At 37.4% G+C, this 27799-nt stretch overlaps 1 protein-coding gene across 1 annotated transcript in view; it reads right to left on the minus strand.

Annotated features, from left to right (window-relative positions):
• The window catches only part of LOC135479762 (filamin-B-like), a 137059-nt gene extending 110475 nt beyond the window's left edge, over positions 1-26584 (minus strand). The window contains exons 1-2 of the mRNA XM_064759668.1: positions 25952-26584; positions 22831-23210 (exon numbers count right to left, since the gene is read on the minus strand). Of these exons, the coding sequence (XP_064615738.1) occupies positions 22831-23182 (352 nt within the window). The 5' untranslated portion in view covers positions 23183-23210; positions 25952-26584. The remainder of the gene's footprint in view (positions 1-22830; positions 23211-25951) is intronic.
• Between the last annotated feature and the right edge of the window lie 1215 nt (positions 26585-27799).

Consider the following 27799-nt stretch of genomic DNA (forward strand, 5'->3'; position numbering starts at 1 on the left):
ATGTATGGTCACTGTGAGTGACCTCTGCATTCAGGCAAAAAGTGGAAGAGCTACACACTTATTTTGTATACCAAAGGAATATCGGGTTGTCATTTGTAATGCCCTTACAAACATTAATTGTTACCATTTTTGATACATATAGATGTCATTTTTAACATATTGCAGTCCATCATGAACACGTATGTAATAATACGTAATATAAGATATTACACATGTATAATGTTAAATTAATTATGTTTAAAATGTAATTCCTTTTAAACGTCAAACATGTAAAAAATGTAAAATGTATGTACATTTAAAAACTTCAGCTCAGATGGGACATCGTAAAGTAGAACACAGATGTTTTAAAAAAAAAAAAAAAAAATTACATTTTAACTTCGCTATAACATTCTTATCAATCCTAAATAACAAAATCAAACTAACTCTTTAAAAGTTTGTCACAGACTTATACATTTAGGCCGTACAAACTGATACAATATCTGTCTTCGGATGCTTAATACAACAGGTAAACAATAAACGACAGAGGAATTTGTGGCGTGATGTCTCTCTGCGACCAAAAAAAATATGACATAACTGTGGTTTAAGGCTATAAGCTCTCTGCTTTGTTTATACTGTTCCAATTCATGTTTATTTTTGCATATGACAGTTGTTTTTCAAACACTGGCTGTCTCGCAAGTTCATTCCTTTAATGAAACTTTCACAAAATGCAATGGTGGGTTGTTTAGTTTGATACTGGAAGATATAATAATTGAAGTGTTATGATGTCCTACATGTAGCATATTGGTGCACTGTCAGAAATTTTGCCATATTTACGAGTTACACACAAGACTGAGTCATGACAAGACGAGATGAGATTTCACTCTTCTTGAAAATTTTTCATAAGAGAAAATATTCTCACATGAGACTGTAATCCCTGGACCCAGCTTACCGGTTTTCAAGTGAGGGAAAGAGTGTGCGGAGATGAGTTCTCACCTGAAACAGGGGGTTTCTCATATTTGCATCACCAGGTTTCTCATATTAAAAGCAATGGGTTTCTCAGACATTCAAACAGCCAGTCAGAATTTCAACACGGGGTTTCTCAGATTTGCTACACTGGGTTTCTCAGATTTGCAGCACTGGACTTCTAAGATTTGCAGCATTGGACTTCAAAAATAGTGGGTTTTTCACATTTCAAAACAGTGAGTTTCTCAGATTTCAAACAGCCAGTTTCTCAGATTTGTAATCAGGGTTTCTCAGATTTGTTATCATGGTTTCTCAGACTTGATGTCAGGATTTCTCAGATTCGTAATCAGGTTTTCTCAGATTTGTTATCAGGGTTTCTCAGACTTGTAATCAGGATTTCTCAGATTTGAAACGGGGGCATTACAATTATTCCATTCTCTTAGCATTGTATGAAACAATCCATGGAACTAATGGTAGTCTTGTTCAATGATGTGTACATCTATGACCGATCCAATGCAATGTACTTCTTACAAAGCTCTTCTGGTACATGCAGTTTGTTTGAAAACAAATAATTTTCTGAATTTCAAATCCAGTGAATCTCTATTTCCTTTCAATCTTTCAATCAAACACGCGAAAATGATCTCATACAGGGAGACATGGACTAATTCCTCAATCTTTTCGAACATGAAAGAGTAACTTACAGTGCAATTCATAAACATTTTTAATTTGTTTTTGGAGACGAAACTACATTGGTTGGATTAGCCATTTTCAAGGCTTCACCAAAAGTATAATTTTACCAGTCTACATAGAAAAATGCCTTCAGAATACGCCTGAGTAGAAACCTTGCTAACATGCTGAAGAATTACAGTAGCATCATTTACATACCTAGCACCACACAACTTCTAAATCCACACTGACCCGGTTTTTGTTTGACTGAGCTAGTCTACTTTAACTAATCTAATGTTTTTGTAATTAATATATGAGTAATTTTGGAAACTGATCGTGCTGAAAGTTTCATTAAAGCCCAGGGGCGATTACCCTGAGATTTATTCAAAATTTCTCTGCACACTGAGTTTGTAAAGTATACACCTCTGTTGTTTGTGGTGTTGCCCCAGATTTTTAAGAACTTGCATGACAACATACCTCCACTGTCATGTCCTTACTGAGAACACACCCAGTTTAGGTATTCAAGTGACCCAATGGGGGACTCATTGCCTCCCCTCCCCCACTTCAACCCTTCCAATTCCGAAATAGCCATCAAACAATAGCCAAATTGTCTTACAGGGTGCAGCAAACCTTTTAGCCTAGTAAATACCACCTAGTTTTTAATCATGTTATTTTTTGACAGCATCGGAGAGTGACACCAGTATCTTGTACATCAATCGGCAAATCCTCAGCAGATATACTGCGGTAATAGAAGAAGGCGACGAAAATACTTTCCATTTTTGGGTCTGACAGTTAAATTCATGAATCACACACCAGTAGTTAATTAAACACTTTGCACATACAAATTGCAGTTACACTAGAGAGAGAGAGAGCTTAATTTTAAGTCACACAATATATGGTTTTTGTGGGCATTTTCAGCTTTGTTGAAGGTTTTCACCTGTTTTTTAAATTTGCCACAGGATGTTTTCTACCCCTTTAAACCTGCATATTAGGTACTTGTAAAGAAAACCTATGTCACACGCAACAGAAACCTTGAACACAACTGGGGTGTTATACCTATTTCTTTTACACCATATTATGACCCCTGGGTCACAAAGACTTAGGTCAAAATTTCAAATCACTTTAAAATTGTTATTTCGTATGTAACGAGGTCAAAATCTGGCCTGACAATGTAAATTCTGGGATAGTCACACTAAAACAAATTTCAACAAAAATAGCGCAAATGAACACACCAAGTTTAATAATTGAAATTTATCACTTAATTAATTTTAAAATTGAATCGTGCTCGGAGCCCGAGTTTTGTGTACATTTCAAATTTCAAAAAAACTGTGTTCTCTACACTTCAAGTTTCATATTTTTCACCTCGCGATGTTGCCCCAGCAGTACCTACAGCTGTATGTCTCCATACTGATACATATAATTTGTATACAATGCTGCCACACTGAAACACCATGCTTGAGACACCAGACATGACACCCCAATGAGTCACACCATACTAATGTAAAATCTCCTATGAGTGGAGGTAGATAGAACACATTTACACTGTTTTAGCTCGACCAGACAATGAATTGTACCCACATCCCTACACATATGAAAGATATTTTAATAGCCAAACTAAGGCAGACACTTTAGCTAAATGAGGCAAAGGCTTTTATAGCCAAATGAGGCAGAAGCTTTAGCCAAATGATGTAGATTTTTCAACAGCCGCTTGTCTATCACAACACGCCCTTGAACGCAAGGATTTCAACACATAGCACATGTCACGCTGCCTTATTTTAATATCACAAACATCCCTTTTACCAGGTTTATATGCTATTTTACCATCACACTTACATCAGAGTTCACAATCATGATGCTAGCAACTATCACCTAGATAAGGGGATTTCCCTAATTATTTATGTATCTCTCCCATCTTGCATGACACAAGTCACACCGCACAGTTCCTAGGCTATGCTCACAACAAACACAACATCTTTATATAAGCTTTGTTTGCCTTAATTGTAATGATAATTACATACCACTATTAATGTCAAATATGAATACAATCCATATGATTACATGTACTAAGCCCATATTTCCTTCTTAAGACTTATTAGCAAAGATTCTGAAAAATTATTATTAATGAATATGTCCAAACCTTTCATTATGAGATTTCAATCTGATAAAAAAAAAACCAAAAAAAAAAAACCTTAATAAATGAAACAAAAGTTAGCCTAGGGCCAAATGACTACACGTACATGTACATCTAACAGGTAAAGGGCCAAATGACTACGTGTACATTTAACAGGCCAAGGGCTAAAAAAACTCTATGTACATCTAACAGGCCAAGGGCCAAATGACTACATGTACATCTAACAGGCCAAGGGCCAAATAATCACATGTACATCTAATGGGCCAAGGGCCAAATGATCACATGTACATCTAATGGGCCAAATGATCACATGTACATCTAATGGGCCAAATGATCACATGTACATCTAATGGGCCAAGGGCCAAATGATCACATGTACATCTAATGGGCCAAGGGCCAAATGATCACATGTGCATCTAATGGGCCAAGGGACAAATGATCACATGTATATCTAATGGGCCAAATGGATGCAAGGAAGTGTAGATATTTTATTTTACTTATCTGATCAGGTAATTATAAATATGACAAAAAACTCTAAAAAAAATGAATAAATAAAATAAAATTTACCCTTTGGTCACATGAGTGTGTACATGTAAAGGGACAAATGACTGTGTGCATGTAAAGGGACAAATGACTACCTGTACAGGAACAAATGAGAGCAAGGAAATGTTGTTATTTTACTTGAATGATGTTAATTTACAGCATCAGGTTATTACAAAAACTTCTAACACTATTCTGCAATTTACAACAAACAAACAAGCACTTTAGACAACAAAAGTAAGTGAACAAACGAACAAGCTGTTCCCAAAGCTCTTAGCACCCATCAAATCTAAAACAAAAGTCAACTGATCTAACTTAACAAAAGACAACTGATCTAACTTTTTCACTTTTTCACTAACATTTTTATATTTGTGGAGCACTTGCATGAATACCTGACCTCAGTATTTATGTATGAAAGTAAATGTACAGAAAGTCTGTGTTTTCTGCTAATTATTGGGAAGATCTATGTAAAGGCTTGATAACTTTACAAACATTGTTTAAAACACGACTGTTAAGCATTCCTGACAAATTTTGCAGTCTAATTTTCTACGGGTATTCCATGCACCTTTGACCAGCTGTATGAAAGAAAGAAATCGTCAGCCATACAAAATGACCAACAAATTGTTCCATTTTCTTGCACTTCTTGCAAACAACTTCTGATGAGAACAACCAGTTTTAAAGTCACCTGCCCTGATAAGAATACTGATGTTCTATACCTGTATTAAACCTCCATATAAAGTCTTACCTACATACATATGTGGTGACTTTGGAGTCAAAATCAACCAGAACGGCCAAAAGGGGACTTTATTTATCTCTCATTTGATTAATGTTAACTGCTGTATTCAGGAAGTTTTCACTTTATAATACATATATACCTTTATGGGTGAGGGGTGGGAGAGTAGATTGATGGGTGGGCGAAAATGGAGTTCCAGGAATTAATAATGTCTATGTCATGTAGTTTCCTTCATTTATTTTCTTCATTAGTGATCAAGTTTTCTCTTGTATGTTGGCAGGCAGATTTATGTGTCAGTAGAGGAAGTGCCCCAAATAATCTGCTGCCCTATGTCTCTTACATGGCAAACTTCCTGACTTAAACTCACAGCCAAATCCTGAAGCAAGTTCTCTAACCGTGATCATTGATTTGGTAGATTTCAATACTGATACAAAGAGAACAACACCATTTATGTGTACTGTAATTCTTCACAATTTCTGCATGTTCGCAAGGTGTTTATTCAAGCTTATTCTATGTAGATTCGCAAAATTATACTTTTTGTGAAGTATACCTGGCAATAACTTGTGTAACTCCTACAAAGGGTGACGACAGTGGTTTTTTGCAAGAGACGTGATGTAACGTATTTCCACATAGCATACATTTATTTATTTATTTGATTGGTGTTGTACGGTGTGCTCAAGAATATTTCACTTATACAACGGCTGCCAGCATAATGGTTAATGGGGAGGAAACCGGGCATAGCCCAGGGGAAACCCATGACCATCCGCTGGCTGATGACAGACCTTCCCACGTATGGCCGGAGAGGAAGCCAGCATAAGCTGGACTTGAACTCACAGCACATATAGCATAGATAACTTCCTAGAAACTACTGCTACATGTGTGTTGTACATGCACATGTAGTTGTGACCCGTCTGTGAAAGTTTAGTATTGAAAGAATGAATGAACAAATGACTGATTATGGTTTAATTAAGCCAACTCCAGCAATATTTCAGAGATATCCTCATCAGAAACAAGTATATGCTGTAAATCTTCAACCTTTTCCACCTTTATGCACTTTTTAAGTCGAATATATGCGTACTATTATTAAGAAACTATTGACAAAAAATATTTGTTTATATCACTAAAGACGCAAGCTTCATAAAACCGTGCAGATTATTTCTCAGCAACCCATATAGTTCTCAAAGAATGCTTCAAAATATTGGTCACCGTGGTGATTGAGAAGGCCGGGGAATTAGGGTAGTTCAAAGGAGGCAAGCTATGCCACCCATAAATACAAATGAGTCAAACCACTAAAAGAAATAAATATCATCACTGACAGAAGCAAACATGCTAGCTATCCCACTGAGCAATGCAAGTGAGAGTCTATACAGACATCAATGGCTCACAACGGAACACAAACTTCAAACTGAAAACCAGTCACAGTTCAACTTTGTTACAGCCACATCCAGGTACGGACAAGTAAGCTTTCCATTTCACCACATGCAGCCACCGCAAACCCACGGCTTATACAAATGTAAACTTCACACTTCCATCACAAAACATCACAAAAGTCACAATTCGTGCTCAAAGTCTTCTTTAACCCTCTGTGGTTGAGGTCTTGAGGCTGATTTGACCAGGCTCACATGATGTGTAATACTGCTATGTGACACTGATTGGGCAGTGATTTGGACTCGCTGTGGTATGTTCATTTCACTGTAACTTCTGACCTAGAGTATGCTTATTACGCAGGTGTTGCGCACTGAAAACGTCCTTGAACTCGCCCAGGAGGACTTCTGCCAGAAGTTCTCTAACCCTAAACTAAGTGGATGCGAGTTCAAATGCAGCTCTAGCTGGTTTGGGTGCAGTTTTTTTCCAGCAGGAACAAGAAATTCACTTTCACCTGTGCACTTGCCTTTAACCCACTATGCACAGCATGATCCTCAGATTCTAGGAAAGGGTCTGTGGGCTCACACTTGGGAGTATCTTAATTTTAATGCAAAACTGCACATCCTGGGGTGCAAAAAGTGCAATTGGAATTTTTACACGTACAGTCAATTGGTACTTAACCTTGGTGACATACCTTGATTTATTTATTTATTTCATTGGTGTTTTACGCCGTAGTTAAGAATATTTCACTTATACGACGGCTGCCAGCATAATGGTGGGAGGAAACTGGGCAGAGCACGGGGGGAAACCCTTGACCATCTGCAGGTTGCTGACAGATCTTCCCATGTATGAGACATACTTTGAATGACAACTTGTGAATGTATATTTAAATGAACTAAAGTCTAACACACAAAACACCCCACTTTTCATGCCATACGTGTACCTTACCCCATGCCTCAAACAGTAAAAGAGGAATGTGCATATGTGGATAGTGTATATTTGGGGAAATCTGTCTCCAATTTGGACATCTGTGGCCGCAACCAGGTCTTTGGATTATTCCAGCTAATCCTCACCACCAGTGAATACATGTAGGAGTACTGTGTTAAACCTCAATCAAACTGACAAATAAATAAATAAATAAATATGTGGCTATACATCAATAAAAATACATATATTTCTGTTCCTGAGGATCAAGGATGCTTTACATAAATATCTTAAGTTTTATAATCCTGTGACATGTATCACAAGGAAAAACTTTGAGAAACAGAAATTTACAATTCCGTTCACATTTCACTTTTTCACACGAAGCCCTCTGTGTGTGGTTTGTTTGGGGTCACTGGAGGTCGTTGTTATGACGTCTCACGAGCACCCGCACAACAATACACCAGTATCTTCAAGCAGACACGAACAACAAGCAAAAATAAAAACATGCTTTCACTGAAGATGCAGCTGAGCTGGATCCATCAGCATCTATTACCAAATACTCAGACTCTAACTTACACCTACATGTATGTTGACAAAAAAATCCAAATGCTTGTAGTTTAGAGTTTATTTAAACTGTGTGAACATCTAATGTCTATAGCTAGGAATATACGTATGTACGTGATAATGTATATGTGTTATAGGCCTACTGTTCACCTGATTGACTTCACACTTGCCTTGTGAAATGTGAGAACCCGAGAAAATGTAGTCTTGTGTGTTAAATCGAAAAAAAATGTATTGCATATGCAAATCATTTAATGACAAAGTCACAAGTCTTTCACTATCCTTAGCAGTGAAACAGAAGTGTTTGATTTTATCGTTTTCTCTTCATAGTTAATTTCAGGTATATAAATGGTAACACCGCAATTCTAAGGACTGAATGGATATGTATAAATGAATGTATTTATGTATGTATGGATGTATGGATGTATGTATGGATGTATGTATGTATGTATGTATGTATGGATGGATGTATGTATGTATGTATGTATGGATGTATGTATGGATGCATGTATGGATGTATGTATGTAAGGATGCATATATGTATGTATGTATGTAAGGATGCATGTATCTATGTATGTAAGGATACATGTATGCATGTATGTAAGGATGCATGTATGCATGTATGGATGGATGGATGGATGGATGAATGTCTGAATGAATGTAGGTATGAATGAATGTATGTATGTACGTATGAATGTATGTATGTATGTATGTATGTATGTATATATGAATGAATGAATGTATGAATGAATGTATGTATGAATGTATGTATGAATGCATGTATGTATGTATGAATGCATGTATGTATGTATGAATGTATGTATGTATGTATGAATGTATGTATGAATGTATGTACGTATGTATGTATGTATGTATGTATGAATATATGTATGTATGAATGAATGTCATAGCATAATACAGTAGGATCAAATGGCAACAGCTAGTGTAACATCTAAACCTAAGTAGGCCACTTCAAATACAGGAATGCAGGTATCTTTTCTCAGCCTGCCCTAGTTACCTTTTTTTTTTTTTTTTTTTTTTGTAGACTGCCTGCCCAGGTTTGCCCACATCTCGCTGTAGAATGATAATCTAGTTTCTCCTGATTCATTCTACTATTATACATATAATATCCTACTCGATTCTAGCACCATCCTACTACCAGGTTTTAGCACCATCCTACTGCCAGGTTTTAGCACCATCCTACTACTAGGTTCCAGCACCATCCCACTACTACGTTCTATCACTATCCTACTACCAGGTTCTAGTACTATCCTACTACCAGGTTCTCGCACCATCCTACTACCAGGTTCTAGCACCATCCTACTACCAGGTTCTACACCATCTTAAGTGCACACTATTTATTAATTTAATTATAAATTATTTCACTGGGGGTTCAAATAGCAGAAATGTTGGGGTTTTGTTTGAGATTCTGTGTTGCTTTAATTTGAAAGTGACCCATGTCAGATTTGAACCGGGGAAATCAAGCATATGACATAAACAGTCTAACCACATTTGATCCAAGGTTATGTACTCTCTGGAGACATGAGGTACCTGTGAATTCTCTACATGTTACAATGGAAAATTATAGTTCAATCCTGAAGAAAGCTTTTATCGTCTCTTAAACTAATGTCTTCAACATCTTCAGAAGATATAAATAAAGATGCACAGAAACTGTATGCTAACAAACACATAACACGACAGACTAAAACAGAGCCTTTACCATGACACTGCTATAATTAGCAGTACATTTTATTAACACTGTGTGGACATTTTCAGGCTTTGAATCATCCCTTAATCTAGGTTAAGAGAAATAACTAGACATGCACAATGCATGTTATATATGAAGTACTATACAAAGTCCCAGTGACTTCATTGACAAGTCATTTTTACCTGCCTTTTACCTGAGCCTATCCCTTCATACCTCTTACCTGTGATTGCATTTTAACAGGTGAGGTGAAGTGAGTCAAGCCTAAAGCACTTCGCTGAAGTGAACGCTGATCAATAGCGCGTAAGGGCTAACCCATTCTCACCTGTGCACAGGTAACTTCACATAAGCTATACAGTAACTACTATTCTCTGCAGGTAAAAAGTGTCTAAGTGTGACTTTACTGAAGATCTATTATCGACGATGTCTTTCACAGACATCAACAGCGTGTAAGTCTCGAGACTATCTTCCCACCTACAAAAGCTATAGAGCAGAACGCGTGTACATATCTAGCTTAAAGCCACACAGCCTGTGATTTTTTTTCACCTGCCTTGTGCTACCTGTCATTGAATGTGACTACGTCGAATCAATACAATACCTAGGTGAGACTATTATAGAGTCAATCGAATCTATTTCCCTGAATATCTAAAGTGTTTAGCTTCATCAAAAACACATTAATGGCATGTGCACATTAACAAAAGCATTCGATCTTTACACAGACCAGAATACACCATAATATTCAAGGTGTGAAAAAGGCTATTGTAACAGTTAAGGTGCACCATGCTGCACACCATGTGATGTATGTGTATATTCAGGCCAATTTCACAGCATTTTCACACGAAAAATAGTATCTCTAACTGCCATACCCGTGTATGAAATTATATTTACATTGACATGAAATCGCGCCTTGCTAGCTGTCAAACTTACAAGCTTCACAGAGCTTAAATTATGTACAACGGACAATGTGAGAAGATTAAAGCTGTAGAAATTGTATTAACGATATGAATTCTTGAAGTCCTCCAGATTTACACGTATCTCATGTAACATACAGGAATGTCTACCAAATCCTCACAGATGATGAAGGTTTCTCAATGCCTTCACAATATTTAATTATTTGTTTATTTCATTGGTGTTTTACGCCGTGCTCAACAATATTTCACATCTACAATAGCAGCCTATTATACTGAGAAGAAACTGTGTACAGGAAACCCTTGACCACCTGCAGGTTGCTGACGGACTTTCCCACATACAACCGCAAAAAGACGCCAGCAGAACCTGGACTTGAACTCACAATGACCGAACTGGTGAGAAGTTACTGGGAAGCTGTGCTGCACTAGCATATTGACCTCTAGGCAACAGAGTACTCCAGTCACAGTAAGCAGTTAATATTGCAGGTATGGCTGTTCAAGTAGTCTAACATGAAGTTTATTCAAGATAACTGGCCTTTCACCCATATACATGCACCTGTACAGGTAGGTCACATGTGGCAAAGATGCCTAAAACTTCTACTCAAAGGGCTCGATCCAGTTTCTTCTCCAATAAAACTGATCACAACTGTATATACTGTAATTCTTCGACCTTTTAACATGTTTGCAAGGTGTTTATTCAAGCATATTCTGAAGGTATAATCCTTATTCTGTATTAATTGATAAAATTATACTTCTTGTGAAGTCCTGAAACGGCCTATCCAACTAATGAAGTTTTGTCTCCAACATCAAGTTAAAAATGTGCATAAATTGCACTGAAAGTTGCTTTTTCATATGCGCAAAGGTTGAGGAATTAGGGTAAGTTAAATAATCCTTCAGAGTAACTTCAAACCAAAATAATAATAATTAATTATTATAAAAATAAATAAAAAAATAAAATAATAATAAAAATAAAAAATACCCTGTGACATCTCTATAAACTTCAACAGTTTGAATATGTATAAGAGTGTATTTATAAACATGGTTTACATCTCTCTGCCCGAATTCAACTATACATCTATACAGATATATATATATATATGTATATATACACAGGTACCCTCATTCCTGTGCTGATGAAATACTCTATAACGCGCACACTATCATCTGTATCATCAATGTTTACCTATAGGGCTTAAGCCAGTGATGTGTGAACACAATTAAGCTATCTCCAGCGAGCTGTTAACAGTTTATCAAATATTATTCTACATTTGTCTTCCAGGCACCAGAGAAAGAGAGAGAGAGAGAGACAGAGAAAGCTCAAAATTACGACAGCAAATCTGGGTCAGAAATTTACAAAGAGGTGAACATGTAGACTAAATTACACAAGCACAGGTCTTGGCACTAACAGTCTGCCAACGGAATGTGCAAGAGTTTTCTTTTGAGAAAGAAAAAGAGAGAGAGAAAGAGAGAGAAAGAAATACAGAAAAAGAAAAAGAATAAGCCCAGGATGAGGTCAAACAGCTAATGGGTATATACTGATTTCGGATCTGCTTTTCCCAAAAAACACGAATTTAAAGACGTCTGAATTCTTTTTAAACTACCCTTCACAAAAGCAAGGTTTTTTTTGTTTTTTTTTAATGAAAGTGACCAATTTTTTTAACTGATCTAATAAGTTTCACAATCTGTTTTTTGCTTTCACAACAAATTAAGCCTGTGACACAGAGATTTACCAGTTTTAACGATACACATGACGTATAGCGTGTATTCACAGAATGCACCCTGGACAAAGTCAATTTATTTCACAAGTATTGTGCATTTGTGTCTTGACAGCTCATAATATTGAATTTATTTTGTTTCGCAAATTTAGTTTTTCAAACACTGTATACTGCCTGTAAAGAATTGAGAACATGTATGAATGTTTGAATGGTACAGGTACAGTTGGCCATCAAATAATCACAGCACAGACAAACTGAAATGGGTTCATTCAATTTCATGCAAAGGAAAATATACATGTAGGTACAAATCTGAAAAGTAGGTCATTTATATATACATATAATTTTACAGATGAAAGGAAATTCTCCATGATATATTTACGCACAACTTATTTCCACGGAGATTACAGAAACCGCTCTGTCTACATACATGTGTGTCATGGGTGCATGGAACTGCCAACAACATTATGCATACAAATACATTAAAACTGTTTCTTTGGGCCATGAATATGTCTATTCCACAACTGTAGATGTCTTTGTATTGCTGGTCTCAATATTGCCCACACACAATTTCTAGTACTGCTTCACTGGAAAGACAACTCTCATACACCAGATATTTTACCCCAGTTGCCTGACCCAGTCATGCCATGCATGTACTACATTTCAAGGCTGCATGTCCAGTTCTTCCCTTACACACAAGGTTGCCCTACCCAGTCATGCCATGCATGTACTACATTTTAGGGCTGCATGTCCAGTTCTTCCCTTACACACAAGGTTGCCCTACCCAGTCATGCCATGCATGTACTACATTTTAGGGTCGCATGTCCAGTTCTTCCCTTACACACAAGGTTGCCCTACCCAGCCATGCCATGCATGTACTACATTTTAGGGCTGCATGTCCAGTTCTTCCCTTACACACAAGGTTGCCCTACCCAGTCATGCCATGCATGTACTACATTTTAGGGCTGCATGTCCAGTACTTCCCTTACACACAAGGTTGCCCTACCCAGTCATGCCATGCATGTACTACATTTTAGGGCTGTATGTCCAGTTCTTCCCTTACACACAAGGTTGCCCTACCCAGTCATGCCATGCATGTACTACATTTTAGGGCTGCATGTCCAGTTCTTCCCTTACACACAAGGTTGCCCTACCCAGTCATGCCATGCATGTACTACATTTTAGGGCTGTATGTCCAGTTCTTCCCTTACACACAAGGTTGCCCTACCCAGTCATGCCATGCATGTACTACATTTTAGGGCTGCATGTCCAGTTCTTCCCTTACACACAAGGTTGCCCTACCCAGTCATGCCATGCATGTACTACATTTTAGGGCTGTATGTCCAGTTCTTCCCTTACACACAAGGTTGCCCTACCCAGTCATGCCATGCATGTACCACATTTTAGGGCTGTATATCCAGTACTTAACTTACACACTATGTGTCTAACTATGGTTTCCCCTTTGCCCATGTATAGCTGATAAAGAACTTCTTCATCCTAATGTGGTACTACACACTAGATGCGGGTATATTTTTGGGAAATTTCTGTCATTTTTGTGGACATCACAGAGAGACCACCACAGACCTCAGGTAAAGAGTTCAATTCTTACTGCAGTCATGGTTTACACTCAGGATCATAAAATACAACAAGAGAGCAATTCACTAAAACTTAATTGTCATTGTCAGATTTTAAGACATGATAAAGGGCTTGTGCTCCCTATAATACAACTTTATACTTATATGTACATGTGGTAAGGAAATGGCACAAAATCTATGTGCTGGAGATTCCACTACACATAATAGTCAAACCTGACACAAGCAGAGCTTGACAAAAAGATTTTTCAAAAACTTCACCCTGAAACTTCAGCTTGAGATAATAGCACTGAAATCCAAAACTTTAACTTTATCTGTGGATTTAAGCATCTACCAACCGATCACCCAGACGTAAATACCTGTCTACAGCAGGGACAGGATTTGGCTTTCAACCACAGCTGACATAGATCTGTAGTGTCATCTTTTGTACCATAGACATGACAGAGATCGATTTTCAAACATCGACCAGCAGTTTACTTCATCAATGCAGATATAAGGGCGCTGTTTTAATATTTACACCAAACAAAAAGCTTTCAAGATATTTTAGAAAATTTTCTTTCTTTTTCAACTTTTACCTGCAATAAACAAGCAACTCTAGAAATCGCATTATACATATCCGTCCGTCTGTCTGTCTGTCTGTCTGTATGTCTGTCTGTCTGTCTGTCTTTTGGTAGGCTGATCAGCCTTTTCAAATTGTTGACTTCGTATGTTTTAACGTAGACCATTTAACAAACACAGTGAAGGGGCCTGAGTGCTTTCTGTGGGATATCCCATCTACTGGCAATTAGACAAATTTCACCATTACTGTAAATTTTCAACTTTTTATGACCTCTAAAGCACTTTTAGTGGAATTTATGCATACAATTATTATGAAAATGACACACAAAAAAAATGACTTGTTTGTGTCACTAAAGATGCCAGCTTTATAAAACTGTGCAGATTATTTATCTACACACCAGTGTTCTCTGAGAATGTTTTAAAGTTCTGGTCACAGTGGTGGTTGAAAAGGTTGAAGAATTAGCCTAGCTTCATGTAAAATTTCTTTTATGGCCTGTGTGACACATTTATAACTCTGCCTCTGAAACAGGTATAAATAATGCACATACTGTAATTCTTCAAACTTTTCACATATTTGCAAGGTGTTTACTCAAGCATACTCTCAAGGCATTATAATTCTGTTTTGACTGATAAAATTATACTTTTAGTGAAGACCTGAAACTGGCCAATACAACCACTGTAGTTTTGTCTCCAAAATCAAATTAAAATTGCTCTTTCACATGGAAAAAGGTTGAGGAATTAGAAACTAGAAAAACTATGGTAAACTCCGGGGATCTAAAGGATTAAGTAACCTGCCAGACTGAACAGAGTATACTGTATTGTTCGCACAAGAAAAACAGGTCAACACAGAAAAAACCCAGCCAGGCGTTAAAAAGAAACAAGGGCAATTTTACTGTCAGGTAGTTCCGGAGTAGAATTGAGTCCGACATGGCGGAAGACCAAAGAAAAGAATAAATGTTTTAGATATAAAAGGTAACTAAAGAATGTCCTTGGTTGTTAAAATATTTGTTGTTGATAGTTAACATGAAGACATGAGTTTTTCAGCTACTTGGACTATTTCACAATTGAGTCAATGCTTGAAACACTGGGTGGGGGTGGGGGTGGGGGGGGGGGTTGCGGGGGGGGGGGGGAGTACAACTGTAACACATGCATCAGATCACGTGTATGTCTGCATCAGGGTGCAGCTGTTTTATTAAAGACAGGATTGAAGGACTCAAAATTAATAATGGCAGGGTAACTGACATTAACTCTCCAAACATTTTCTCACTTCGACATGTTTGATGCAGGTTAACTTGAACGTGAAATAACGGTAAATAAGAAAAAAACTAGGACTAGGTTAAGTGACGTAATATGGATTGTAAATTATCAAACATCATAGATGCAAACTGGTAATAAGTGGTTGAAATGCAAAGTTACAGGTGAATAAACCATTTATATTGAAATGTAAACATCACTAACATAAATGTGTAATGACATACAGTGATGTGCAAATAGGCTGAACCGTGAGTTGACCGTGAAATTCACAGTAGCTATGTGAAAGGCACCGGGGAAATGTGAATTCCAAGTAGAAATGTGAATTCCAAGTAGAAATGTGAACTGAAAGTTGAAATGTGAAGTTGAGCTACTAGAACCTGGTAAACCTCGTACCCAGAGGCTCAAGACCTATATGTACAGGATTCAGGTACCCCTTCCCTTTTCTAGTTCCATGACCCCCAAACAAATTTTAGATTCCATGGGTACAGATGTCATTTCTAGGAAATGCTGAAGGTAACCAAGCAACCAAAACAACACAATCTTAAATAAATAAAAAAATTGAGTTTATAGCTCTGTATGATTTTCTGGGAAATAAATATATGGACAAGATGTAAAATTAAAATTGAAAATTCTTTAAGAACATATATGTATATTAGTGTACACCAACATATGACATGCAAATTGAACGACACATGATTTTCTTTAGTCTATGGTAATAATACAGACATTTTAACATGTATACAAGAATTTACACACAAAGGTAATAAAACCGATGTAAAACCAGAAACTAATTGTATCTAACCATGTACATGCCTACACACCTATATATACACATACTGCAATAAAGGCAGAGTTTCAAAACATTAAAGTACCATCTACATGACAATGGCTGAAATACACAACAGCTATTATGACTAATATAAGCATGGAAAAACAAACAACAAACACTTATTAAACCTCTGGAGAACAAAAGTTTACTTCACACTTTGATCACAGTACTTAAGAGAACATGAAGACCGGCACACGCACACATTTTGTATCTACAACTTATAGGAGTCACGGTATTAAAAGGGTGATAAACTTTTTAGTTGATACTTGTTCTTTTGTAGTTTTTGTTTTTTTTTTTTTTGGTTCTCACTTTTTTTTTTTTTTTTTTTGCTCTCATTTTGATGTATGTGTCCAGACTGACCTTTATTGCACCTGAAGACAACCTCATCTACAGGTGACCTAGTACGTATTCACACATACATGCACAGAACGCTAACAGGTATACAAGTCTGTGCTTTTCAGTTTTGTTGTGCATATTCTTCTGGACTATATTAATACTAATATGGGAACAAACGACAATCAATTCATACACTGTAGGTGTTCCCTATACATGTAACTATACACGTGTATCTACCTGCACATCAAGTTTGACATTGGTTCACTTTGCCTGTGTCAAAGCACCTTGCTGGCTCAGGTCACTCCAATTTAAGGAAGAGGGTATAAAAATAAAAATATAACTTTTGGACTATCACAACAATTTTTCCTTTTCAAGCCTTGATAAAAACAGACAAAACATAAAAACTTCAAAATGGCACAACATAAAGAGATTTATAAGAGATTTTATTTTTATTCCATTTTTGGACCGCCCATAAAAAAAAATAAAATAAAATTGATGTCACCTCAGTCAAATGAAAAATTCTCACTGGAACAAAGCAGCCAGACCCATGCTTCAAATCCAAACTGTTTCCCACCTGCCCATCAACGGTTGCTGAATACTGACGCCCCAGTCTCCTCCACCCACGTACTAAATATTTTTTATTTGTTAATTTTTCTTGGCTACAAAGGTGGCGTATTTTCTTGAATTTACTTCAGACTTTCACATTTCTGTGCACATGCTGATAGCCATGAAGAGTTTGTCCTGTCTAATTTATACTCATGCCAAACAGTACAACGTCATATCAAAGCTTGCAATATTACGTAACCCAAATCAAGAGCACTGCTTGGAGCATCCTGGCAGAGTCAGTCTGATGTAACAATAAATACATTTGATGATAATTACTTAAAATTACTTCAATTTCTTCAATATACATTATTTCACTTTTCTGTTTGCAATTTCATGCCGTACTCAAGAATATTTCACTTATACGACAACGGCTGGCATTATGATGGGAGGAAACCTGGCAGAGCCCAGGGAAAACCAAAAACCATCTGCAGGTTGCTAACGGGCCTTCAAACGTATGGTCGGAGAGGAAAACAGCATGAGCTGGTCGTGAACTCACACCAACTGCACTGGTGAGACTGATCACAATCTCCATGTAATTGTAAATTTTGTCCTCATACAAAGTCCCTATAATGAGCTTTGATTCGCAAGTTCCATTTTTTGATATCTATTTTTCAAATAGAATGTTTTACATTCAAGTTAAAATAAACTGCACTGTAAAAGATTTTTTGCAATACACTGCCTCTCCCTGAGCATTATACTGAATGCCCCAGAGATTTGGGCACTCTGGTACAGCACCTCTATTTGTCCTGCCTAAACTCATGTCATACTGACCTTCTGTTTGGAGTTGGGAAATTAGAAACTGTAGGCTGACATAAAACACCCGAAAATGTCAGGAGGAGGTTAGGTACAGACTAGGTACTCTTACAGCACATGCGTGCAGAAAAAAGACGCTCCACTGAATGTGGGTGAAAACTGGCCAAACTTAACAAATCAAAGATTATTCTGGGAACAAAAGACAAACTAACAAAAATATTTTACATCAACAGCATAATACTGCCTTGCCAAAATCTCACATTTTTGAATTTTTCTTTCCTAAAAAGCAAAATAATAAAAAAAAAACTTGCACATACATAATGATTTATTCACAGTATAAACTGAACCATTTCAGTGATCAACTTTTATAATTATAATTTTGGAAAAAACTTTAATTAGGACAATGGAAATCCCCCATCTATTCCTTTCACCATGTTTTAATTGATTAACACCTCAATAAAAAAAATAAAATCCTTGATATTCAATATTGATATTGATATAAAATATGACCTTACTCGTACACAAATTTCATGGATTTATCATCACAAAAATGTAGTTTTGCCAATCAATACAGTTATGAACTTTGGGTTTGTGGGAATTATGTCTCTGATTTCAATACTTTATGGTGGCACATGTATCCATGGATACACACATTACAGCTTGGAGAAAACTTCATGTGGAGCCTCGTCTAACATCTAACATGTCCACGCAGAGAGTGTACTATGTCCACACTGGAAAAGGTCAGAGCCTAGTATAAATAGACCATATAAGGCTTGTAAATAGGCAGGTGTGTTCCGCTCAGGTACGCTATCTCGTTAGTCCAGGTGAGGCGATCATTTTGGCATAAGCTGTAGTAACCTTCAGCAATCAACTACACACGGCTTAGAATGTCGTCTTTCATGTACTGGTATATATATATATTAAATACTTTGCTCACCCTACTTTTTTTTTCTATCTCGACTTTGACGGATTGGCTTGTTTTTTTTTTTCCCTTGTGTCTTAGTCTGAGAGAAGTGAATGATCAAGTAATGAAGAATGTTGTTTGCCTTCTCGTCATGATTTCAAACACTTGATCTTTGACATTCAGGTGTAAATGTCGCCAGGTGGGACAGGTAGATGACGACAATTAAGGCCGAGAATCTGCCTGTAATCTGCTTAAGGCATAAATAACTCAGAACTGTCCAGAAAAAACTATTATTTATACATGCAGTTTGCCTAATCAGGTTTAATAGTAAAATAAAACACATAAAAACTGTACTATTAAGCAGGCCTCTGTGTGTAAGCACAAATACCTGTACTTTTGTAAAGTTCACCTTAACATTAAGCCTAATTAACTATCACAATATGCAAAAATATATTAAATACAGAATTATATTAATACCTTGTATTAGTATTTTTGCAATTATCAGTATAATGGAGCTGAATTCCTGCGAATATAGGAACACAGTTCTGAGTATACAAGAAAAGCTGTCAATAGAGCCATGATGTAGCTGGCTGGTTTACTCAGATGAACTGTCCCAGCACTAAGGCGCTCGTTACGCGGGTCAAGGGGCAAGAAAAAAAAGCCCTCTGCACGACACCCTGCAAACAATTAGTAGATTACAGTAAGTTATCATATCTGATAATTTGTCACATAATGTGACGGGGACCCTGGCTGTGTGTAGGCTTACTAAGGGCCATATTAATGACAAGGTGTCTATTGCAAACTGGACTCAAGTACACACAATACACATGTATACACACACACTGGAATGTCAGTGGTTGTTATAGTACCGCAGGGAGAGTCTACATACATGTACATGTACGGCCTACTGTTTTAGATTACGTGCACATGTTGATCTGGTAAAGTTTTTCAAAGTTACCAAATTTACATCCACTAATCTATGGAGATATACCAAGAAAATACCGCAAATCTTCAAGCTTTTTGACCTCTAGAGCGCACTTTCTGAGTTGAATTTATGAATACAATTATTGTGAAAATGACACTAAAATGATCCCTTTGTGTCACTAACAAAGATGCAAGCTTCATAAAGCCGTGTAAATTATTTATCTACGTCATGGTTCTCTAAGGATGTGTAAAAATATTCGTTGCTGAGGAAGTTGAAAAGGTTGAATAATTAAGGCAACTGCGGTATGAAATACTTCCGCTAGCTTTAATCGGACAAAAGTTTTAGAGATTTGAGAAACCAGGTATAATATACAACCCTACAATTTCCTTACCTTTAACTTTTATTATTTACATATCTTTAAAGTTTGTCCAACCCGAAATCATAAATGTTTTAAGTGCAAATGTACTTCAGTTACAACCTTACCCAATGGGGGCTGATTGCATCTATAGCCACTGCACACTTACACTGTGTAGATTTAACGTAATTTGAAGACAGAGATACATCAGTAAGTCTGAATTTATACAGTAACCTGCAAATACTGAGGCTACATCATGGGTAAACTTAAAGGAGTTTGATGACAAAGGTGTATTACTGACTCTGAACTTATACAGTAGCAAATATTAACCTTTATTCCAATTACAAGGACAACCACCCTGAATTCTGCATTCTTTTCATATGTGAAAAGGCAACCATCTATGCATTTATGCATATTTGTTATCTGATTTTGGAGACAAAACTGCATTGGTTGGATTGGTCAATTTCAGTGCTTCACAAAAAGTAGAAACAGAAAAATGCCTTCAGAATATGCTTGAATAAACACTTTGCAAACCTGGGAAAAAGTTGAAGAATTACAGACGCTCACAACGGAGAACCATTTGACGTACACATATGTGTAAAGCATATAGAGATACATAAATCTCTAATGACAATAAACACTTTATCTGCCTCGTGTGAATGTCATTCTGCTTCTCTTCATCAGTGCACATGGACTATACAGTTTGTATACTTAAGACGCTGATATTGAAGGACATCAAATCTAGTGTAGTCCATGCGTTAAGCTGAGAGTTCTCGGAGCAATAAAGACAGATCGTAAAAAAACAGGAACAAACTGAAGGCATGTCCTAAATAAATTATTAACATCTCGACAAGAGTCAGCAATGAAACGTGCTAATTAACTTAGTCATTAACATGCAAATGCATGGTACTGATAGCTTAGTATAAAGTGAGCATCCAATGCATAAGGCATACATGTGTGTGTGTCACAGGCACACTGCACTAACCCTTTATGGCTATATATATATAACATGTATGGTCTCTCTTAAATGCATTTCAATGTCCAGCAGGTGCTGAAAATACATATCTAAATTCTCAGTTGATTTTTGAGCAATAAAAGTAAAATCTGTCACTGTGCTATACCAAAAAGTGCAGTCTCAAATAAAAATACTGTTATTACATATGAAGAAGTGCAGTCTCAAATAAAAATACAGTTAATACATACGTTACACTGAAGGTTAGTATTAATAATGCAAATAAAATGAGCTATTAACTAAATCTGAATAACTTAGTAGATGTAAGGACATAACAAAACACCCTCAGCTGTCAGTGGTAGACTGAGACTGTACCGTAGACTAAGGGTTTCGATGTATCCAGCACACATACATACATGTACATTACATGTATGTGTGTGTGTGTGTGTGTATATGTATGTATGTATGTGTGTATGTATGTATGTATGTATGTATGTATGTATGTATGTGTATGTGTGTATGTATTTGTGTATGTGTGTGTATGTGTGTATGTATGTGTATGTGTGTATGTATGTGTGTATGTATGTATGTATGTATGTATGTATTTATTTATGTATGTATTTATGTATGTGTATGTGTGTATGTGTGTATGTATGTATGTATGTATGTATGTATGTATATATGTATGTATGTGTGTATGTATGTGTATGTGTGTATGTATGCTTGGGATATTACGTCACACTTAATGATTTTTCAGTCATATGACAATGAGGAATCATTAAGTGTGTACATTATACTGTGTCTTCTTGTGGCAGGAAGGGTCACTGCTGCCAAAGTATTGTATCATGCTGAAGAAACCAGACATGACACCTCACACAGTCACATTATACTGACACTGGGTCAGCTAGTTTCCTTGCTCTACCCATGTAGAGATGCATGTAGAACACACCAGAACCCCGCCTTTGAATTTTTATACAGCAGATGTATCACTGACCTACAGATGTATTAATGAAACTAATTGAAGTAAGACATACCAACATTAACAATCTTAAAATGATTATCTTATACAGAAGTTACATATTGTGCTCTCTCATTTTTTTACCATAGCATCTTCACTATCGTGAAGCAGGCAAACACGAAACAAATCCACCAACTTCAAGCGGAACTACAAAATGCCGAGGAGATTTGATTTATTTATTTATTTATTTGATTGGTGTTTTACGCCGTACTTAAGAATATTTCACTTATACGACCAACGGTAGCTAGTATTATGGTGGGAGGAAACCGGGCAGAGCCCAGTGGAAACCCACGACCATCCCCAGGCTGCTGGCAGACCTTCCCAAGTACGCCTAGGAGATTTGAGGCACCAAGAATGCTATGTTAAAGCTCTTCTTCACTATATCCCAGGGTTTAGCTCTGCTTCTTTTAAATGTCTACAACTGTCGTAGCTGAAATCACAAGCATGCAAATCTTAATGAAATCACAAGCATGCAAATCTTAATGAAGTCGCATTTTGTTTCAGGCAGCCTGGTGGAAAATATCTTAATCCAGTAACCATGGAAACAATACCCAAACTTACCGATGTTGACGAGCTTGACGTTGTCGTCTGCAATGGCCGTAAGCGCCATTGCTGCGTTGTGGATCATCTGATGCTGATTCTGAGGGTTCTGCACAACTTTTCCTTTCACCCTTTTCCCCTGTAAGCTCTCCACTAGGTAACACAATCTTGTACCATCCATGAAATCATACTGTAAGTCATCAACATGACTGTCCTTTTCTCTCAGCTGCTCATTGACCCAGTTCGTGAAGGTGTTTTTCTGGATTTGAATCCACCTGTCGTCCCCACCCCTCATAGAAATGGCTGCGTGACCCTCTTTGGAGAGGGCGCGGCGCCCCACCATGCCTGTTGTCAAATCATCATTGTCTAACATTTTTCTGGTTTTGTTGTGCTCTTAGCACCTGAAACATTAAAAGATGCAAACAATTGAAGAAATGTATTTAAAAAAAAATTACCAAAGTGAGAAACCAGAGTGCCAGGCATAAACCACCGACCTTTGGCAAGTCACTGAAAAAATTTGTGATGTACAGATAAAAAAATGGTCTATACCGAAAAGACCAACAAACACTGTCCAAGGTAGGTTTGGATCAACAGCTAATGTGTCTTAGCAATTGAAATGCAACCCTTTTTGCTGCTCCGCAATGGTCCACTCCCACCTTCAATATGGTTAGCATCCTAAATGCAGATGCCGACAATTTTCTGAACAACCTCTGAATATAGTGAAGAAAACAAAGTACATGTAGATCCGACTTTGTTGAGGTTCTATAGTGTCACCATGCCTGGAGTTGGATTTTTAACCTTTTTTTAACTTGACTACTGTTGAATTGATTCCTCCATGGTGGACTGTAGTTTTCACCTAGCAACACAGATGATAAAGACAGCTGGACACAACCTTGAATGCAGAGACACATAGTAAATCCATCCCCAGAGAACAAAATGCAGTAAGAGGGTATTTGCTAACTGATCAGTGTCTATGAAACAATTTTTGTTTTCTTCCATTTTACATTACATATGACTTTCCATTAAATGTTAACCTGGGACAGCCTATCCATGCACTCAGCCTTCAGGTAGTTTATTCCCAGCTGCTCTGTCTTACCTACCAGTGGTAAGCTGTCATGCACAAGCCACAGGTACACAATATACGTCATTCAGCCTAGGTTACCTGTCCTACACTGCTCTATAATTAGACTAAAATAACAAAGAACAATGCTGTCAAAGTTTAACTTGAGGGGCTGTTCTGAACAGAGACAGATTTAGCCTAAATCAGTGAGTACATTGAATTAGCTTAATACAGCTGTCATAAATCCTCGTTAACTTTTATACTTTACTCTTTGTAGTTTAAGTATGACCTAAAAAGTGCTCTAGATTAGCAAGAAAAGGGAACTTGTCCTCTTGGTTCTGTTGTCAGTTGTGTGACCTTTCAGAATAACCAAATCACAATTCAAACATGAACTTTATATGGCTTACTTAGAGCATTTTGATTTTCTCTAGTTAAACCAAGAATATTTCCCTTATACATAATTCTCTTAAAATCTGGGATGCTAAGGTGAACCATTGTGCAGGTAAAACGATGATAGTAAACAACAAACTGCTTGCAAGGCATGTTATGTGCAAACTACATATATGTGGCCAAACTTCAAAAATCATACCACTAACTGGCTTTGCAACGATTTTCCGAAATAAAGATTATCAGGTTATGAACATGTGATCTCATATTTGTTAAAAACTTGTGACCGAACTAAAAGTCCAGTGACAATTCATTTGTAAATTCTTCGTTATCCTTTTATAATAAATTTCAATTGTTTGCCGACAAAAAGAGTCAATAAAAATTGTCTTGATCAGTAGAAAAATGCTTAGAATTTCCTGGCAAGACTTAATACATATATTATCTATATTTTCTTCATGTAAAAATAAAAAAATTCATTTATTTATTTCAGTGGTGTTAACTGAATGCCAAGCTCCAGGGGTTTTGACTTACACTGGGTATGTGATGGCAATGAGGCTACTTACATAGCTGCTGAACCAAAAAACAATTTATGCCTATTTTACAATCACTCGTGAAGATTTATTTAAGTGATGGCCTCCCACCATAATTCTGGCCGTCATGGTATAAGCTAAATATTCTTGAGTATGGTGTAAAACACCAATCAAGTAAATAAATAAATAAATAGATATCATGGTAAGAACAGCTATAATCATGACAAATAACCTACCCTACAAGCGCACTGGAAGAACAGCTTGTGTACAGAAAAGTGGCAAATCTCGTAACTGTGTACTTAATGCTTACAAGTAACAGCCCTGAGGAAGCCTCTGTAGGGTCTACTCAACCTTGACACACATAGCATTTAACAGCTACAGCAGTTACAAGGCTAACAAGGAATTGTACAGGTATACAACCTAGGTGTGCACTTATTACACAACCATTAATGGAGACACCGTACACCTTTCTGACCTGACTTGATGTTTGTGTAAAGATTATAAAAGTCTAAAAGTTCTACAAAAAAAAAACATTAACAGTTTCACCAAAATCAGCAACAGTCCTGCGTGACAACTAAGCTAGAACCACTGCATACTGAGCTGAATACAAGCAGGCTAAATCTGAGGCTTAAAAGCTTGGTGCTCCGTACATAAGTGATTATATACGCATAGGCTTATAAACCTACCTGTTGGTAAATAAAACCTGGCTTATACCATATGTACCCACCAGGTGTACAAACTTGTAATTAACTTACCTGTGACAGTGATATCGTAAGTAACTCTGTCAGACTGACAGTTGTTTACCTGGAAGCCCTCCTTACATTAGTCTTGTCAAGACAAGCAGGTATATTGCACACACCACCACAACCCTTCACCTTTAAAACTTTTCCTTTCAAGTCTCCCGGCAGTGCGCCTGTGTCTTGGCTCTTACGGTATTATCCACCGTTAACTGGAATGGGGCTCCTTGAGAGCTATCTAGCTCCCTCACCTTAAAACAACAGACTTGTTTAAACACATGTAGACCTAGAGGCCTATCCAATATGCTGTCCACCATCCAGTGTACCTTAATTAAAGTTTACTACAGATAGGAAGGGCCACCACTTCATGTATGCATGCCTGTGTCAGTTTAACTTTAAACTCACGTAGGAGAAAACGGAAGTCTTACCTGAATGCCCCGGGGTGTGACTGTTTTGACCCGAATTAATCCTCTTGTCAACACAGAAAAAGGGGGTCAGTTGTGACAATGTTGAGAGGGAGTGTCGCGGATGGACTGTACGCCGGGACCGAGCGACAGGCAGACTGACTAACGGCGGTTCTTGTCACGGTTCAGACGTAGTGGGCTCCGGAGTCAGCCAGGTAGAAACTCTCGCCGAGTTATTTCTGTCCAGACCCCAAGTAGTCATTCACATGCTACACATCACATCAGGCACAAACCGGTTCCAATGCAAATTATAATATATACGCTCTCATAATATCCAGGAACCGCGGCTATGTCTAAAATTTATTTCTTCATTAGGCTCGACGACAAGCGGCAAATATCGACCCTTCCGCTCAGCCCAATATATAAATTTATGGCATACCTACCCTGGAACATATCAATTAGAAGTATCCTAAGCCGCATCTAAAATCGTGGCCCACAGAAGAAAAATCAACTCATTTTCGTTTTCATTTGCCTCGCTCTCTTTCGCGGCTGTTAGAGGTTTCGGAACCAAATTTCTATCTTCAACTGTAGAAGAGTGTCAGTGCCAAGTTGTAGTACATAAAGCGTCAGTTGAGCTGTGTTTGGGGCCTCAGATTTCCCCTAGGCTACCCACCTTGTTGCAGCTTATATTTTGACACGCACATCGTCTTATTGATTTTTCCACCGTAACCAGGGTATGGAACGTGCATAATAAATAAATACAGAATCGAAAAGTAACAGGTGGTGGCACGAAGCAAGCTTGCAGTCCAAGGGAGATAAACCTTACCAAGACTGGTTTCACTTTCACGAAAAGGAACTGGAGTTCTGCAAAAATGTCAATTCATGGCGTATCTCATGGTAAAAGAGAAGTGGTGCCACAGTGGTGTGTCCAGATAGTATTAAAAACAAATAAAAGTTTAACTTTCAAGTCTATAAAGTTATGAGCTTTGTTCATGCTAATTAGGCTTGTAGTGGCCCTCATCAATTCGCATATTACATACAAGCAGTTGTGAAATTGTCATAGATAGAAAGGTTAGGTACTTTATTCAGGAGTTTTGATGATATTTCTGGTAGCTTTCCCTACCGTTTCCTTACTGGAGTTGTGTTATGTTGCCATCTGCTACAGTGTATATGACAGCTTGTCTAGAAACCAAAAAAACAAATAGCTCTAGATTCCCTAGAGGCTCTGAACATGAAGTCTCAGTTAATGTCTGTTCATCTTGCAACCATCGTAGGTTTCTCAGACAAGAAATGGTAAGGCAAACTGAACTGCCCAAGAGAAACAAGAGGTTCCCTGAAAGGAAACAATTCTGCTTGCGAGAAAAGCTTAACCTGGTGAATCGGAAGCCACAACTGGGTGAGAGGAAACCGAAAAGCTGGAAAACCTACAATCTGTTTGAGAAGAAACCTGACACCGAGTGAGACCAATGGATGAGCTCTTCTGGATCTTGAAGCAACTACAATCTGGTTGATGAAATATAACAATTCATGAGAAAATAGCTGAAGGGAAACCAAAAACTGGTGAAGAGGAAAGAAGCTGGTTGAGGAAAAGCGTATTATAAAGTTGGCAGAGGTGATGTTAGCACAACATGATCCATAAAAGCACAGGCTGGCTAAGAAGAAACCAAATAGTGGCCAACAGGAAAGCATAACCTGAATCATAAGAAATCACAAGCTGGCTGAGGATCGATAAACCAAAACTGGACAAGATGAAGATATCAGCCGATAAGAGGAAACCATGAAATAGCCGAGGGGAAACCACAACCTTTGTGAGGGGAAGCCCCAACCTGGCTGAGGAAACAAAGTTTGACAAGACGATACCCAAAGGAAAGA

Source organism: Liolophura sinensis, chromosome 12 (genome assembly GCF_032854445.1).
Source record: "Liolophura sinensis isolate JHLJ2023 chromosome 12, CUHK_Ljap_v2, whole genome shotgun sequence".
In the NCBI taxonomy this organism is placed as follows: domain Eukaryota; kingdom Metazoa; phylum Mollusca; class Polyplacophora; order Chitonida; family Chitonidae; genus Liolophura; species Liolophura sinensis.